Raw genomic sequence first — 19030 nt, 5'->3', positions numbered from 1 at the left:
GGGTCTGGGGAGGGTAGTGTGTACGCAGCCTTAGCCCTACCTTGTAAAGATAGAGAGACTGTTTCTTATAGACCCTCGTCTCAGGTGAAGCACAAGCTGTAACCATGAAGAGGCATGTTGCTCATGGCAGTCATTTCTAAAACATGTCATCAATTACTCGAGTTCAAAATCAATAAGCATACATCTTATGATCAAACAAGGAAAACCCATGTAGTTGAAAAACATAAACTATAGCTGCAATAACATACTGCACATGAACTGTATTAATTAGCATTGATACTGAAAGATGCATCCCATAAGATTAAAATCCCTATATATCCAATTGTTTAGAGTTGAATAGAAGAGTTCCTCAAGAGAACTAAACTAGTAAAAAGCATGCTGATAAACAAAGGTTAGAGACCAGAACTCCGAATACACGCCTTGCTGATATGTGCAGTGAGCTGAGTTCTACATGAACAATTACAAATTGTGGAACTCAGCACACATCCTACAGGACGTCAGGGGCGTGACCTCTTGTTGCTGCATGAAGGGCATTTGTACTGCTTTATATGCTCAGCCCTAGCGGGGGTGATCTTCACACACTTGCCATGGAACCACCTCTCACATATGTCGCAACAAATCCAAAATTCATCTGAAGCATAGTTCTCACCACATGCACCACACAGAGTATCGCCATGCTCCTCGTCTCCTTCCTCATTGAATCCATCATCCTCATCTTTCACATGGGCCTTTGAGTACTTACCCTGAGATTTAAAATAAATAAATTAAAAAAATCTATCTCTAGTGGTAAGATGCTGGGCCATGCATGGAGAAATCCAACGAAGCATGGTTGGTTATATAACTAAGATGTCATCACATCAGAGGAATAATGATATAGGTTACATGTGGCAGGATACTGAATTTAGTTTAAGAGGAGCATGGCCTAGTGCATTGAGACAGAGCAATAGTGACAGTGTGACGAGACCAGAAGACAGAAAACTTAAGCAACTTCAACAAGGCACATGTTCATTTTTTTTGAGAAGAGAAGGCTAATGGGGCCTTTCAAGCTCTTTACTGAATTCGCGAAAGACAACCAAAAATGTACGAAACATAGGACAAAGAAATATACAGTGTAAGAATTTAGCACAACGCAAGTGCCAAAATCACAAACTGGTTCTAAACTAAGAACCCATTATGCAAAAGGTCAGTTATCAAGCAGCTGCAAGAGTTGAGGTAGTCATAAAATACATTGGAAGAGATTACATGAGAGAAATTCAAAGAAGAAAGAAACAACACTAAAGTTCATTAGGAGTATCATCCTTTACCTCACACTGTACTTCTTTCAAAATACTCCAGCATTGACTTTACACTATGCACCCAAAAGCCTCTTCTAACAAACTTAAGCATAAAAATCAGATGCGTCACCTGCAAACACCATGACTCCAATTAATACAACTTTAAAGAAAACATGTGTAATACTGCAGACAAAAATTTAGTCTCCAAGGCTTTGATCTAGTGGTAAGAGCATAGCTTGTGACGTGTGGATTAGGGGCATGTCACGGGTTCGAACCCTGCTATTAAGGGCGGAGCTACTCTTGTCCAAGAGAAGTCATATGACACCCCTTCACAGAATAATTACTCTAGGTCAAATTTTTATTTTTTATGTAAATATACTATATGTTGAATCCCCTTGGATTCTTCATGTGTTTACTTATATATTTTGAACCCTTAGTAAACAACCTAGCACTGCCACTGTCTATTGCAGACAGAAGCAATTGAGAAGCAAGGGCGGAGCTAGAGTGTCTGTGACAAGTTCGGCCGATCCCAGTAGCTTTGAATTTATTTAAAAATTTATTAAATATATCTAAATTATTAATTTAAAACCCAATAACTTAAAAGAATTAGAATGATAAAGTTGCTTAATTTCAAAATATAAAAAATCAAAACAAATTTAGCAGTTTTAAATAAGTATGTTTACATTGAATCTCAAAGTTGCAAACTCAAAAACAAACGCCAAATATCATTTCATTAAATCTCTCACCTGAGGACTAACGTTTGGTAGTTGAAAAGATTACATAGCTTACATGTAAGGTGTAAAGATCTCCTAATGGTGTGGGGTTATTCGGAAAAAATCGTACGAGTTCGGTTTAAAGCGGACAATATCACATCATGTTAAGAGTATTTATGGACCGTTTAGCTCAACAATGGGTGTCAGAGCCCAGGTTCAGTAAAACGATTATGGCGATGGCAAATTGATGGTGCAGGGCTCGATTCGCTTATCCTTACGAGCTTGGAGACACGCTCATAGAAAGAAACTAGTTTGTAGGCTTTGATTGCCATAAATACTCTAACGATATGGGTGGAACACAGTGAATCTATGAAATTGACTTGTGAATCGTGGTAACGGCCATGTGGAACGTTGTTCGAGGAAAAGATTGTTGGGTGTGCGAAAAAAGAGCCCGTTTGGATTGGCTTAAAAAAGTGGCTTTGTAGGAGAAATACTCCCTCCGTTTACTTTTACTTGGCAGGTATACTAAAAATAGATTTTTATTTTTACTTGTCACTTTATACATATCAAGAGAAGACAAAAAAAAAATCCGTGTTTTACCGACAGTATTTATTACTTATTTCAATTCATTTTCTCAAATCCAATAAAATATGCATCAATTAATATGGGTATCATGGTAAATTATGCAATTCATTTATTATTTCTCGAGGGGCGTGAAAAGTCAAAATGTACCAAATAAAAGTGAACAGAGAGAGTAACTTTTAAGCCAAAAAGTAATAAGCTAGGGTTGCCCAACCTATTGCTTTTGGCTTGTTTTAAGTAATTTTTTAACTTATTTTAAGCACTTTTTGACTTTGCCAAATACTAAAAAGAACTTAAAAGCTTATTTGATCACCTTAAAAGCCAATCCAAACACCCTCAAAGTCCTCATTGATAGCTGAAAATATTAGGTATCTTATGTATAAAAGACAGATCTTTTACGTGTAAAAGTAAATCTATCATGTGTAAAAAAAAAAATAAGGTCATAAAACTAAAAATAAATTTGTAAAGAACCACAAAATAAATCGACCCCATTTGGAAATGACAATCGAGATGCATTATCTATAAATGGTTAAAAACTAAGCAATTATGCAAGCTAACTATTCATGCTCTAAATTTCTGCTGATAATCGGACTGCAAATATTTGAAGAGTTTTGGACATGAAAGGTGCATAACAGGTGAGCATAAATGTAGTGTGTGGTTTCCCTATTGCCCAACCAAATAACTTTGGAGTGAAAAAAGGAGGAAAAAAATTAAAATTCTTATACAAATAAGAAAAAGTCCAAAGTCATACATTATTTTTGGCTTTAGATTCAAAATAATACGTATTCTTTTACATGGACCACTAATAGTCAGTCTTCTTTCTTTAACAAAGTGATGCATTTTTAGTCATAATCATAGACGTTGTTAGTTTTTTAACGGATAAATGATAACCTAAAGCCAAAAATAATGTATGATTTTGGCCTAAAGCCGGTTGAATTTACTGTTTGTTTTTTCTGGTTGAAATACATAGTATATACTCTCTCCGATCCACTTTAAGTGAGCTTTTGGCTGTTTTCACACATATTAATGAATCCATCTTTTAGCATTAATTAACAATATAATTGACCATATTATTCTTAATTTGTTCATTGAAAATACAAGAAATACTCCTATGCTCTTTACTGCAAGTGCAACTTTGAAAAAAAGAAGGTAATTATTTATTGATATTTGAAAAAATTAAATATTATGGACCGAGAGGCGGACCCAGGATTTGAGGACGACGGGGGCACCACTGTGTGCTAATCACTAGCGATAAAATTCGGCATGCAACTCTTTGAAAACTTAATGATTATATTGACTTATCTTCCAAGTATAAACAAAAAGAAGTTCTAAAGAAAAGAAAGCACCGAACAAAGAGAGATTTCTTAGCAAAATAGGTGCTATGGGAAGGAAAAGTGTTTGATTAAGCATGTTTCGCACTTTAAAATTTTAATTTTTTTTTAAATAAAATAAAGGGTCAGTGATCATAAGGGCGTTCAAAAATTAAAGAAATCAAGATTAAGGGTATGTTAATAGTAAAAAAAAACTAAAGAAGAGTCTTAAACTCTTAAATTTCACTGTCGAGTCGGATTCAAAGTGATTGATGAAGAAGGCTGTGGTATAAGAATTTGTATTTTTCTATTTGTGGAGTGATAAATTACAATTTAAAGCTTTTTACTTTAATTTTAAGGGATGAATTTGAAAAAATATTTAATTAAGTTGACTGTTATGTATTATAAAGTTAGAACTAAACCATAATTGAATTAAAAGAAAAAGAAAAAAGAAAAAAAGAAAATAATTTGTTATTAAGTATAAAGAAAGTACGTTGTATTCGATTAAATAAAAAAGTTGAAGACGAATTCGAACCCGGATCATCTAGTAAACTAGGGAATTGAAGCTCCCAACATAACCACTTCCTCCGTCTGCCTTTTTTGTGTCCGGGGACATAACTAAAATATTTAAGGGGTCATATATATATGTACAGATATATATAACATATATATATACAAAGTTTTTGCCGAGACTAACGGGGTCCCGTGACCCCTCTACATACAACGTAGGTCCACAGAAAATCAATTAAAATGGATCGGAGGGAGTACTAATTATACATGATTGTATACATATTTTATATGGACTATATATATGTTATATATTCGTCCATTATTTTTGTTTAAGCGATTGAATGAATAATTATTTGATTAATAAATAAATAAAAAGAACCTTGGCTATCTTCTAGAATTTGAAGTTTCCACTTTCCAAGGACAACAATGGCTTCTGATTTTTGTTTCTCCAAACCCCAATGAGACATTAAAATCTCACAATCTGCTACAGTAGTAGTATTCATTTCTCAATTAAAACGAAATGGCTTTTCATCCATAATAAATAATCCTAGTAATAAATGCCTTTAATGGGAAGCGACTTGCATCCATAAAAGGAAAATTTTCAGAGATGTACCAAGTCGTATTATCTCTATAACGTTTTGTTACACAAGTCTATTTTGCTAAACACACAAAGGAAGTTCAAATTTTTTGAGACATTGGACTTGAGCAATATTGCAATATTTTAATTCATTTAAGTTGAAATTTAAATAATCGAGTACCTTAATTCGATTTAAAAATCACTATTATATGTTAGTTTATTGGATTATGTTGAATGATTACACTGAAAACTCCATGGATAATCATTGAAGCTTGCTTAAGCTTGAATTCAAAAATTTTGGGTTTTCAAAATTGAAATTTATTTCGAGTGAGTGTTGTTTGAATAGATTAGGTACATCATAAGGAGTTTGAATCTCAGTTTTTGGATCATTTGGTGGAGTTTTGAGGTAGTTTGAATTGAAATTTAGAAGTAAAAGATGAACATGGAAAAATATGATATGTGTATCACACTGTGTATCATTTGTGTATCGCATATGTATCATATGCATATCAAATATGTATCACATGTATATCCATGTATATCTATGTGTAAGATATATGCACGATACGCGTTTGATACATGTGTCGCATAAGTATTTTTTTAACTCGATTTTAATTACGAATTTTGATATCAAACCAGTTCAAATCACCATCAATCTTACTCGAGTTTTGTATATTACCTCATCTACATGTTTTGAACAAATTTCAACTATACCCATTGAAAATTCTTTTTTGCCTAATTTTTTAATATTGTATATCATTTTTTTTATGGTAAATTAAATATTGCACATTTTTTTAATGTTCAAAAATTTGCAGACGGATGCTCTATTATAAGATGCAAAGGCGATCGAACCTATGAATTATTAATTTTCCTCTTTTAAGTTTTAACCTCTCTTTTGTCTGAAGAAAATTTTTTTTTTTCTAAGGTAAATGCTTTAGCAGGCAAATCTCTATTAAGGTGGAGCCATTTTGAAATTTGAATTGATTACTTTTATAATTCTGTTATTTGGTTTCTCAATTTATGTGATTTTGGTTTTTTGTATAATTGTAAGATTGTGTTATTTTTTTTGTAGCTTCCATTGACAAGAATGATGTGGAAAGTGGATTCTAAGAAGAAAATTGGTGCAAATTCTGGAAAGGAGAAATTGTTGAATGATATTGAAGCTATAAATAAAGCTCTATATTTAAGAAAATTAGGAAATACAGTATTTTACTTTATCAATGCTTTTTACGATGGAATTCGTCAATGTTATACTAGGGGTGTCAAATGCATATTTGAAAACCGACTAAACCGACCGAACCGTACCGTATCGAACCAACTTTTAGGTTTCTATTAATAAAACCACACGTTTTTATATAAATCTACACCAATAATTAGGGTAGATTTTTTATTTTATGAAAATAAATCAAAAAAATACGAAGTGTATCGAATAGATTACATGTGAAAAATATATATGTTAAGATTAAAAATAATAATTAAACTTTACGCTGTTGTAGAGTAGTTGATGGATCTACACTCTGACCATCTTTCATGTTTTCTTAATTCATCACCATTTAAACAGTAAAATTATCTAAATTTTTTTGCTAAATCCTATAAAAATATGTATGTTATGATATTCTACTTTTACTAGTAATTTTGGTGTGATTATATCATAAATTATTGATAAGTTAGGTACAAAAAAAAAAGCAATTAAAAAATGGAAGGTAAATCGAACGAGCATTTTCTCCAACTTCCAATGCTTAAAATTGAAGAACAGTCAAATTTGATATTTTGCATTAATTTGCTTTCTCCCTCATATGTTCAAAATATTTCTTTCTTTATCTTTTGCTTTTTCTTTCCAAACCAAAGTTTTTTTCTTTACCTTTTGCCTGTTTTACTATCTCTTTTAAAAGGAAGTAAATTTTTTGATGACGAATATACCATGAATATGGTGATAAATTCAAGTTGATCTTCCTCACGTATGTATGTATAGCAAGAGAATTAAGTATTTTCCAAATAAAACTTGACACACTAAGAGCTATTATTTATTACTTTTCTCTAATTAAGTTGAATATAGTTTTCGTTTTTTACTTAAACAATTAACACATTTAATTAATTTGCTAGCATACAGAGTTAAGGATGACAAACAAATAAGAAACAATGTGATGTTATTAATTACTGTGAGCACCTAATTTTTGCCATAATACAAAATTACTCCTAAAAAAAAAAATCCAAAAAATAGCTTTAAATTATTTTTCTATATTTTTACTTAGTTTGCTTTGTACGTATTCATGTTTGATGCATTTTTAAGTTGCATTTTAAATCCTAAAGAAAATACAAAAATATTTTTTTATTTTTTATATTTTTTAGATTTTAATTGCATAATCAATTGCATTTGTAAAACACTAAAATACCAAAAAATACATTAGTAACTCTACATGCATTTGTTAGCTAAATGAATTAATAGTTATAGAAAAATAGGTTATTAGGTTAATTTTATAAATTAGTTGGAATTAGGAGTGTTAAATAAATTGATTAGTCTTGCAAAATACAAAGAAAGAAAAGAGTAGGCTATTGGGTCTTTAATATCGTTCGGGCCATTTAATTCTGTCCGCCCCAGCCCTCTATCCAATACTCGGTCCAAATCCTTACCTCTGAGACCATGAAACGACGTAGTATCACCCCAGTACTACGTCGTTTTCCCTTTCCATTTTCATAAAAACCTTCCCTTCCCCCTTTTTTTAGAAAACCCTAAGCAGCCTCCCCCTTATACATCTTGATCCTCCTAGCAGCCGCCGGACAAGAATGATGTGGAAAGTGGATTCTAAGAAGAAAATTGGTGCAAATTCTGGAAAGGAGAAATTGTTGAATGATATTGAAGCTATAAATAAAGCTCTATATTTGGATAAAACCCATTTATTGGATTCAAAATCGAAGAATAAAGGAAATAATAAAGATTCAATAGAGAAGGAGAGTAAGAAGTCTATTTGGAGTTGGAAGGGCCTTAAATCTTTGGCTGCTAGAAACAAAAAGTTTAATTGTTGTTTTTCTGTGCATCGGAAGAGGAGAGATGGCGAGTTGACGACTCGTCCAGTTGTGGTTTCTCAAGGGGTAGCTGAGTTTGAGGAACAGTTGACTCATACTTGTTCTATATCTGGTGGCAAAAATGGCCCCAATCAATCAGCAAAGTACGAGGCGAAACATTTCTTATTGTATGCTTCGATATATGATACTCCCGAGCTTGATTTGGGGAAGCATCGGGTTGATCTTACCAGGTTGCTTCCTCTTTCATTAGATGAATTAGAGGAGAATAGCTCGGGGAAGTGGACGACTAGTTTCAGGTTAGCAGGTAAGGCTAAAGGAGCAATCTTGTATGTCAGTTTTGAGTATCACATAGTTAGGAACACTTTCACGGTTCCCACTAACAGGGTTCTTATCGAGGGGAAGAACTTGAGGCGCAATAGTGAAAATGCAGCAAAACTTTTGGCACAATGTGAGCAATGTGATGAGCTGAGTACGATAAGACGAACAGGAAGCCTTACTGCTCGATCTTCTACTTCACAGCGTTCCGCTGAGAATATAAAATATCTTCATGAGGTTTTACCAGTTCCGTCATCTGAAGTGTCCGTATCTGTAAATGTGCTGTATCAGAAACTTGAGGAAGAGAAAGTGGAAGCTTCAGTTGATTGCAAACCACAGATTGATGTTTTCTATAATGATGTTGAGACCATAAAACATGACTTAGCCTTGTCATCAGAGCCCGAGAAGGGAAATATTGAAAATGGGGGTGGCATAAGTGAGGTTTCTATAAGAGAGCAAGGTGTAGAAGTTGCCTCAAACGAATGGGAGGGAAAAGAAGAAGATACCATGAAAACTGGTGATAGTCCTTTGGAAGAGAATGTTGTTGAACCTGAGATTGAAGACCTTTCTCAGCTTGCACCGTTTGCCAAGGAAGTCGACACTGAGAATGAAGAACTTTCAGTGAGTCCCTGCAATTTCGAGACAGATGAATCTGCCAACGAGACAATCATGAAAGAAGTGGAGTCTGCATTAAAGCGTGTGTCGGACTTGGCAAATGAGGGATTAGACTCTCAAGAAGATGAACATGAAGCTATAAATCATGATGGAGACTTGGACGAATCCCTAAGCTTGGATTATGTTGCCGAATCTGTGGCTAGTGATTTTCTGGATATGCTAGGGATAGAGCATAGTCCATTTGCCCCAAGTTCTGAGAGTGAGCCTGATTCTCCAAGAGAAGGATTGTTGAGGCAATTTGAGAAGGACACTCTGGCGAGTGGGTGTTCCTTGTTTAACCTTGATATGGATGTTGATCACCAAGAATTTGGTTGTGACGATCCTAGTGGACCTGATTGGAGGAGCATTTCCGAGGATTTTGACTATTCATCTAATATGGAGATGCCCAAGATAGAAATTGAAGCAACTAATAACAAAACAAGGGCCACCATGTTGGAGGACTTGGAGACAGAGGCTTTGATGCGCGAATGGGGCTTGAACGAGAAGGCGTTTCAATATTCCCCTCCTAAGAGCTCAAGCGGATTTGGGAGCCCAATTGATGCTCCTCTTGAGGAAGACCCTTACCAATTGCCTCCTCTCGCAGAAGGCTTAGGACCCTTCATTAAGACTAAAAATGGAGGATTGTTAAGGTCGATGAACCCTACACTTTTCAAGAATTCCAAGAGTAGAGGGAGTTTGATAATGCAGGTATCGAGTCCAGTAGTGGTTCCTGCAGAAATGGGATCTGGTATAATGGACATACTGCAGCATTTAGCCTCCATTGGAATTGAAAAGCTATCTATGCAAGCAAGTAAACTTATGCCTTTGGAAGATATAACTGGACAGACAATGCAACATATAGCCTGGGAAACTGCACCAAGCTTAGATGGAACTGTGAGGTTTGAACTTTTATTTTTTTCACATTTTGTTCTATATTTGAAAATGCACATATCTAGCACACACTATTTCTACTAAGAAATTGTCTTATATGACTTTTGCCAACTGCAGACAAGATTTGTTGCAGCAAGAACTTGAGTTTGGACAAAATATGGCTGGTACTCAAAGTAAAAAGTGTAAACGGCACAGACCAAAGTCCAGTAAGTTGGAGTCAAATTCTGTTGGCGTGGACAGGGACTCGGAATATGTATCAATAAAGGACCTCGCTCCATTGGCGATGGATAAAATTGAAGCCCTTTCAATTGAGGGTTTGAAAATACAGTCAGGGATGTCAGATGAGGGCGCACCTTCTAACTTAAGCCTGCAATCCATTGGTCAGTTTTCAGCCATTGAGGGAAAGAAGGTCAACTTTGGAGGAGCTGTAGGTTTGGAAGGAACAGGTGGATTGCGGCTACTGGACGTTAAAGACAACGGTGGTGATGAAGTTGACGGGCTTATGGGTTTATCTCTCACACTTGAAGAATGGATGAGGTTGGACTCGGGAGAAATTGACGATGCAGATGAAATCAGCGAGCGTACCTCCAAACTGCTCGCAGCCCATCATGCTACCTGCACTGACATGTTTCGTGGCAGGTCGAAGGGAGAGAAGAGACGTGGCAAGGGTAAGAAATGTGGATTGTTGGGAAACAACCTCACGGTGGTACTAATGGTGCAGCTTCGTGATCCTTTAAGGAACTACGAGCCAGTTGGTACACCTATGCTTGCTCTTGTTCAGGTGGAGAGAGTGTTTGTAACACCTAAATCTAAGATATACAGCACAATTTCTGGGAGCCCAATTGATGCTCCTCTTGAGGAAGACCCTTACCAATTGCCTCCTCTCGCAGAAGACTTAGGACCCTTCATTAAAACTAAAAATGGAGGATTGTTATGGTCGATGAACCCTACACTTTTCAAGAATTCCAAGAGTGGAGGGAGTTTGATAATGCAGGTATCGAGTCCAGTAGTGGTTCCTGCAGAAATGGGATCTGGTATAATGGACATACTGCAGCATTTAGCCTCCATTGGAATTGAAAAGCTATCTATGCAAGCAAGTAAACTTATGCCTTTGGAAGATATAACTGGACAGACAATGCAACATATAGCGTGGGAAACTGCACCAAGCTTAGATGGAACTGTGAGGTTTGAACTTTTATTTTTTTCACATTTTGTTCTATATTTGAAAATGCACATATCTAGCACACACTATTTCTACTAAGAAATTGTCTTATATGACTTTTGCCAACTGCAGACAAGATTTGTTGCAGCAAGAGCTTGAGTTTGGACAAAATATGGCTGGTACTCAAAGTAAAAAGTGTAAACGGCACAGACCAAAGTCCAGTAAGTTGGAGTCAAATTCTGTTGGCGTGGACAGGGACTCGGAATATGTATCAATAAAGGACCTCGCTCCATTGGCGATGGATAAAATTGAAGCCCTTTCAATTGAGGGTTTGAAAATACAGTCAGGGATGTCAGATGAGGGCGCACAATCCATTGGTCAGTTTTCAGCCATTGAGGGAAAGAAGGTCAACTTTGGAGGAGCTGTAGGTTTGGAAGGAACAGGTGGATTGCGGCTACTGGACGTTAAAGACAACGGTGGTGATGAAGTTGACGGGCTTATGGGTTTATCTCTCACACTTGAAGAATGGATGAGGTTGGACTCGGGAGAAATTGACGATGCAGATGAAATCAGCGAGCGTACCTCCAAACTGCTCGCAGCCCATCATGCTATCTGCACTGACATGTTTCGTGGCAGGTCGAAGGGAGAGAAGAGACGTGGCAAGGGTAAGAAATGTGGATTGTTGGGAAACAACCTCACGGTGGTACTAATGGTGCAGCTTCGTGATCCTTTAAGGAACTACGAGCCAGTTGGTACACCTATGCTTGCTCTTGTTCAGGTGGAGAGAGTGTTTGTAACACCTAAATCTAAGATATACCGCACACTTTCTGAAGTTAGTTACAGCAATGAAGACGACGACGATGATGAATACAAACCTCCCAAAACGGACTCTGTGGGGGAGGTCAAAGAAGTTAACATTCCTGAGGAAGAACAAATTCCTCAGTGCAAATTCACTGAAGTGCATGTTGCTGGTTTAAAGACAGAGAAAGGTAAAAAGAAATTATGGGGTTCGTCAACTCAACAACAGTCTGGATCTCGTTGGTTGCTTGCGAATGGAATGGGAAAGAAGAATAAGCATCCATTACTGAAGTCTAAAGCTAGTAACAAATCCTCTACACCAGCTGCTGCTTCGGCGACAACAACTACTACTACTACTACTACTACAACAGTGCAGCCTGGTGAAACATTATGGAGTATATCTTCACGGGTCCATGGTACAGGAGCTAAATGGAAGGAATTGGCTGCATTAAATCCACATATCAGAAATCCAAATGTTATTTTTCCATTTTTCCTAATGAAAAAATTAGATTGAGGTAGCAGTGTAGAACATGATTTTTTATTTATATGATTGAAATTTTTCCAGTTGCCTCCCTTCCCCTGAAAAAAAAGCTTGGTATACAGTGCAGCTTAATACATATTCAACATCTAGAAAAGGGTTGAATATATTAAAGGCAGCTCCAGGAATTGATAGGAAATATCTTACCTTTTTTAGTAAGTCATTGGATAACAACAACAACAACATACCCAGTATAATCCCACATAGTGGGGTCTGGGGAGGGTAGTGTGTACGCAGACCTTACCTCTACTTTGTGGAGGTAGAGGTTATTTCCAATAGACCCTCGGCTCAGGCAAGCATAGGTACCACAATAATAACAAGAAACAATACAGGACAACACCGAAAAACCATGTAAAAGCAGAGGAAAAAAAAAACAGATATTCAAATAAGCCTACTACCAACCAAATGCGAGAGTACGTACTAACACTACCGGTATAAATAATCTAGACTACCTAACCTACTATCCTAATCTTAGACCTCCACCCCTTCCTATCACGGGTCATGTCCTCGGTCAACTGTAGCTGCGCCATGTCATGCCTAATCACCTCACCCCAACTCTTCTTCGGCCTACCTCTAACTCTCCTAGTAAGTCAGAGGATAAAAAAGAAAAAAGAGGAAAGATATTTTCTTGGTGCTTCCTAATCATAAGACATATTTCCTCTTTCTTTTATATTCTTTTCAAGCGGCTTTTTAGTTTCAATTGAACTGGTTTGTGTACTTCAATTTCAACAACCGCAATAGAAGAGGTCTATTCACGACATTGTTTTTTTAACTGCAATTGATGATTCTTTTCCAAGCGAGAGTAGTGATGTATATACATCAACAACAACAAATCCAGTGAAATTCTACAAGTGGGTCTGAGGAGGATAGTGTATACGCAGACCTTACCCCTAACCCGGGAAGATAGCGAGTGTAGTGGTGTATATCTAGGACAGAAAACAAAGCATAGTTGAAAGGATGGATATTCATGCTAATGGTTAAAGATGCTAAAGAAGGTTTCATTAAGAAACCTTAATTGGGGAAAACAAGGTTTAGGCATCACAAGTTCAAAACATGTAAGATAAAGCAGAAAATAATATCTGTTCAACATATGAAACTGACTATGAGACCAGCACAGGTATCTCATACTTCCTACAGCGTCCACTAAGTTCATAATTCAATCTTCATTGGAATGTTTTTATTCACCTAATCAATAACTTGTCAACTAGATCGCAAGCGGTAACCATAACAACAACAACAACAACAACAACAAACAACAAACAAACCAAGTGTAATACCTTAAGTGGGGTCTTGGGAGGGTAGTGTGTACGCAGCCTTAGCCCTACCTTGTAAAGATAGAGAGACTGTTTCTGATAGACCCTCGTCTCAGGTGAAGCACAAGCTGTAACCATGAAGAGGCATATTGCTCATGGCAGTCATTTCTAAAACACGTCATCAATTACTCGAGTTCAAAATCAATAAGCATACATCTTATGATCAAACAAGGAAAACCCATGTAGTTGAAAAACATAAACTATAGCTGCAATAACATACTGCACATGAACTGTATTAATTAGCATTGATACTGAAAGATGCATCCCATAAGAGTAAAATCCCTATATATCCAATTGTTTAGAGTTGAATAGAAGAGTTCCTCAAGAGAACTAAACTAGTAAAAAGCATGCTGATAAACAAAGGTTAGAGACCAGAACTCCGAATACACATGCCTTGCTGATATGTGCAGTGAGCTGAGTTCTACATGAACAATTACAAATTGTGGAACTCAGCACACATCCTACAGGACGTCAGGGGCGTGACCTCTTGTTGCTGCATGAAGGGCATTTGTACTGCTTTATATGCTCAGCCCTAGCGGGGGTGATCTTCACACACTTGCCATGGAACCACCTCTCACATATGTCACAACAAATCCAAAATTCATCTGAAGCATAGTTCTCACCACATGCACCACACAGAGTATCGCCATGCTCCTCGTCTCCTTCCTCATTGAATCCATCATCCTCATCTTTCACATGGACCTTTGAGTACTTACCCTGAGATTTAAAATAAATAAATTAAAAAATTCTATCTCTAGTGGTAAGATGCTGGGCCATGCATGGAGAAATCCAACGAAGCATGGTTGGTTATATAACTAAGATGTCATCACATCAGAGGAATAATGATATAGGTTACATGTGGCAGGATACTGAATTTAGTTTAAGAGGAGCATGGCCTAGTGCATTGAGACAGAGCCATAGTGACAGTGTGACGGGACCAGAAGACAGAAAACTTAAGCAACTTCAACAAGGCACATGTTCATTTTTTTTGAGAAGAGAAGGCTAATGGGGCCTTTCAAGCTCTTTACTGAATTCGCGAAAGACAACCAAAAATGTACGAAACATAGGACAAAGAAATATACAGTGTAAGAATTTAGCACAACGCAAGTGCCAAAATCACAAACTGGTTCTAGACTAAGAACCCATTATGCAAAAGGTCAGTTATCAAGCAGCTGCAAGAGTTGAGGTAGTCATAAAATACATTGGAAGAGATTACATGAGAGAAATTCAAAGAAGAAAGAAACAACACTAAAGTTCATTAGGAGTATCATCCTTTACCTCACACTGTACTTCTTTCAAAAAACTCCAGCATTGACTGTACGCTAGGCACCCAAAAGCCTCTTCTAACAAACTTAAGCATAAAAAGCAACTGTAAATACTTTAGTTCAAAGCACTTTAACTGACTACTAAGCCTTCCTCAAACCAGAAGTGGGCAACCATTCCAGACCTGCCTAGAATTGTATAAACCAAAGTCTGTTCCGTTTCCAAATGGAACATCAAGGTAAACAATTTTACAAGAAAATGATAAATCAACAATATATCAACTTAGGAGGCCAGTTTTAACTCCTAAATACTATAACAGGCAAGAAAGATAGATTTTCCTCTATAGAAGAAAACTGGACAAATGCTTGACTCAGTTTCCAGCTTCATACCTCTCAATTATTAAACGGACATGACAATAGCAAGCTAGTCACTAGGACATCACTAATATATGCTACGTACTACCTTGAGAGTCATCATACACATTAATTATTCAAACTGTTGTGGATGCTGGAAAACAGAACCATGGCTCAAATCACAGAATACCTATTTGCTGATCTAGTGGACTATATCTTTGGTCCACAACCATAAACTTCAAGGCAAGTATTCAGTGGCAATGTCCTAAGCTGAAGGATTTTCAATTAAACACTGGACAGAGGAATCGTTGTAAAGAGCATTGCACAGACTGTTATCCAAGGAGAGCATCTTTTGGGGGTAAGGGAGAAGGATGAGGTGTGGAAGAGGTTTCCAACCATACCGCTTTAGAATTTGGCTTCGACTTGTTGTTGCTGTGATTTGAAATTGTTGATCTATCCTTTACTTGCTTCTTGGCCACTCCAGTAACAACTTCATATATTGTTGGCAGCTCATTTATCATGTTGAATAGGCGTTTCCTAGATCAAAGAAATCACAAAGATTTAGCAAAGAGCTGAAACTTTTCATCCTAAGTAGACTACTACACCAAAGCAGTAAACCTTTTTTTATTTCCATTAGAGCAACACAGATGTCTCCAGGGACTATTCTCCTCCAAGATTTGACATCCGATAAGGTGTTATTATAATTTCTAGGCATACTTCCAGAATGCTTTACAAAGTGAGACTGTTTAGTTAACAGAAAAAACATAGGCTTTGTAGGCCGTTCACAACTATTTATGATTTGAAGCAACTGGAAAGGTGACATTTGAACAAAAGAAACAAAGCTGATATCATTAAAAAGAAAATATACACAAATAAATCACTTGAAAGGTGCCTATAAAAACAGCAAACTAGAAGGAAAGTACAAAAGGACCAAGTAACTGTTTTATTAAAGGTTGTCGTAGAATAGTTTACCTGTCGGTTTTATCAAATCCAAATCTGGCGCCAAAATAGAAGGCAACAGAGAGTAGCCATGCATCACTATGGACAGCAACTAGAGCCAACCAGTCCTTTTCTTGCATCCCATCTCTAGCAAAGTTTATACCTAATGCTGGCTCTGGCAGCTCGGGAGGCACTTCCTCAGCGGGCAAATTGACTTCCCACTGCTCGCTTGGAAATCCATATAGGCAGAGATTTTCCTTTTCTGCAAGGTTTCCAAGAGTGAGAGAGAGAGAGAACAAATGTGAAACTTTTGAGTTGAAAACAATTTGCAGTATCTAATCTCAATCATAGAAACACTTGTTCAATAACAAACGGGGTCTTATGCAAGAAAGGCAGAATAAAACATTCCATCACCCATATCTTTATGATGCAAAATGCATTTTAGACTCTAAATCAGGCACTAACTTCAATTTTTTTTCATAAAATTTGTTAAATTTGATTAAGAAAAACTGCGAGAGTTTACTGAAACCATAAGTTAGACTACATAAAATGAACAATTTGAGACTTAAGTCGATGACAAGCTGCACAGTAAACAAAAAGTTATCCAACAGAAAATAAGCCAAAAATGAAGCCCATATATGAAGTAGGACCAATACCTTCGAAGCTATGTAAACTTCAAACATGAAAAAATTGATTGCTAAGTCAAGTCGTGAGGGACAACTGCTATTAGGCAGATAACACTGTGGTTATCATTCACATCATCTCCAGGTGAAGTCCAACCAACCAGTACATGGCAATTCCAAAGTGGGCAAAAAGCTTAATCAGTGCTCTAAAATAAGAGATTTTCCTCACAGTAAATTCACATTGCACACAAACTCAGAGACAAAAATGCTCTTGAAGTAATATGGATACCTCTAGAAGCAAGCAGCAAATACCATATCAAACTCTAAAATCTTGAATTGGATGTGAGATTAACCAGTAAAAAACTTTTTACTCAGTTAAAACACATACCATATATACTAGTAGTAATTGAAAAGAGAAAAAGAGCAATGAAGTTCCTTTTCTTCTGTCCTTAGACCCAATACCCAGACTCCCGAAATAGCAGAATAATGCCTTTTATTATGTCAAATAAAAATGTCTCGTTGGGGTCAGCATCACAAACAGTAGAAATTTGCTAATCTGAACAATCCAATAAGAACAGCACGTGTTTCCACATGTTCACTCTTCCTAAAAGCAATTATTACTAAAAAAGAGCAGGCCAAAATGACATTAGAACCCAAAACCCACCAAAATTCAAAAACGAAAAAAATTAAGTACAAACACACAAAGCAAAACTAAACCCGACGGACGACAATCGCGTAAATGTGCATAAAAAAGAACGCAAAAAGATCCATAACTAACCCGGGTCACACTGCTGATAAAATTCCTCAACATCTGCAAAAGCAAATAAGAAACAGAATGGTCAGAATGTAGCACAGCTCAAAACCCAAAAAAAGCTCAATAATTAGAGCATAAAAACAAACAAAGCTAGTCGGTTTAACGAAAAAATAAAAATAAAAGGAATGTGTGTACGTCAAAATTGTACATTACCAGTGGTAAGGGCTTTGATCATGCCAGCTCGACGGCCTTTAAAATCCCTAAAAACTTCCTCTACGGTGCGGGGATTGTACTGTGCGCCTCCCTCCATTGCTACACACTGCTGCTCAGTCGACTGTCACTTGCTCTGTTTCAGTTCCGGTATTTACAAGAACTTTTTAAGCACGAAAAGAATATGAAGGTGGTAGTACTAAGAAAGGAGGAAGGGCATTCTCGTAATATTACTGAATTTGGAGGGTTATTTTGGTAAAAATAATTCTGCGAAGGTACAACAGGAACCGAAGTGGAAATGAAAACGGAGACAAATTTGAATGAGGAATTCTTGTATGGAGCAGTGCTGTAGGACTGCTGCTGACGTGGAATAATTTTATTGGCGGACGTGAGGTTTCAATAGTTTAAACGGAATTCAGGTACGTATGGATAAAATGAGAGTGAAAGTTTATTTTGAGAAGTATTTTTTTTTAAAAGTATTTTTTAAAAAAATTATTTTTTGTTGAAAATCAGTTTGTGTTTGACTAATTTATTTAAAAAGTATTTCTGAACAACAATTAGTGTTTGATCAAGTTTTTAAAAACTGCTTCTAAGTATATTTTTCTCAAAAGTACTATTTTCTTCTAAAAGCTTGGACAAACACTTCAACTTTAAAAAAAAAAATACTTTTTTTTGACAAAAAAATATTTTTAGCTTGGAGAAGCCAAACATGCTATTAATCACGTTAGTTATAAAATTTACTATGTTACAATTTAGTTTAGTGTTTATGATGAAAATTTACATATAATTAATTTACAAGGAACCTAATTGAACATCTTTAACACTTTCATAGTCAATGTTGCACGGACTCTCCAAAATAGTTACCGCACCCATATCGAATCCTCCAAAAATACACTATTTCTGGAGGATCCAACACGCACCAATCGATATTTTCAGAGTGTCCGAGCAACATAGGTCAAAACATAGAATATTTGTCATACTTCAAAATTTTAATATTACAAGATGTGCACTAATTAAATATTTTGTGCCATTAATACAATAATACCCTAGGGAAAATGTTTGTTCTTGTATATCCAAGCGTCATTCGCATTCATACACCCACGACGAGGTTTCTCAATTCCATTCCGCTTCTATATGCTGGTCAATCTGTTGTACGAAAGAATTTCCCACGGTAAAGCATTTTCATCTCAGCAATTTGACAGAAAAAAAGGTAATAACTAATGGAAG

The 19030-nt window shown here is 36.2% G+C and overlaps 2 protein-coding genes across 3 annotated transcripts; one reads left to right on the top strand and one right to left on the bottom strand.

Moving 5' to 3' along the window:
- Positions 1–248: 248 nt before the first annotated feature.
- On the bottom strand, positions 249–18104 carry LOC104113031 (PHD finger protein ALFIN-LIKE 4-like). Of its 2 annotated transcripts, none has more exons than XM_070181227.1 (5): positions 17807–18082; positions 17618–17650; positions 16250–16478; positions 15679–15814; positions 249–743 (listed from the first exon to the last, which is right to left on the bottom strand). In XM_070181227.1, exons 1-5 carry the CDS (start codon positions 17901–17903, stop codon positions 498–500), a joined length of 741 nt encoding a protein of 246 aa, XP_070037328.1. In that variant the 5' UTR covers positions 17904–18082; the 3' UTR covers positions 249–497. The 2 variants fall into 2 exon arrangements, with proteins under 2 accessions (XP_070037328.1, XP_070037327.1); XM_070181226.1 differs by lacking the exon at positions 249–743 and adding an exon at positions 13882–14378 and having other exon boundaries at positions 17807–18104.
- On the top strand, positions 7698–12374 carry LOC108946354 (protein PLASTID MOVEMENT IMPAIRED 1-RELATED 1-like). Its single transcript, XM_070181223.1, has 3 exons — positions 7698–9858; positions 9968–11035; positions 11145–12374. The coding sequence occupies exons 1-3, from the start codon at positions 7751–7753 to the stop codon at positions 12322–12324; spliced, it is 4356 nt and encodes a 1451-aa protein (XP_070037324.1). The 5' UTR covers positions 7698–7750; the 3' UTR covers positions 12325–12374.
- Positions 18105–19030: the final 926 nt, after the last annotated feature.

The sequence above is a fragment of the Nicotiana tomentosiformis genome, chromosome 7 (genome assembly GCF_000390325.3).
Source record: "Nicotiana tomentosiformis chromosome 7, ASM39032v3, whole genome shotgun sequence".
Lineage (NCBI taxonomy): Eukaryota > Viridiplantae > Streptophyta > Magnoliopsida > Solanales > Solanaceae > Nicotiana > Nicotiana tomentosiformis.
This window is presented reverse-complemented; position numbering and strand designations above follow the sequence as displayed.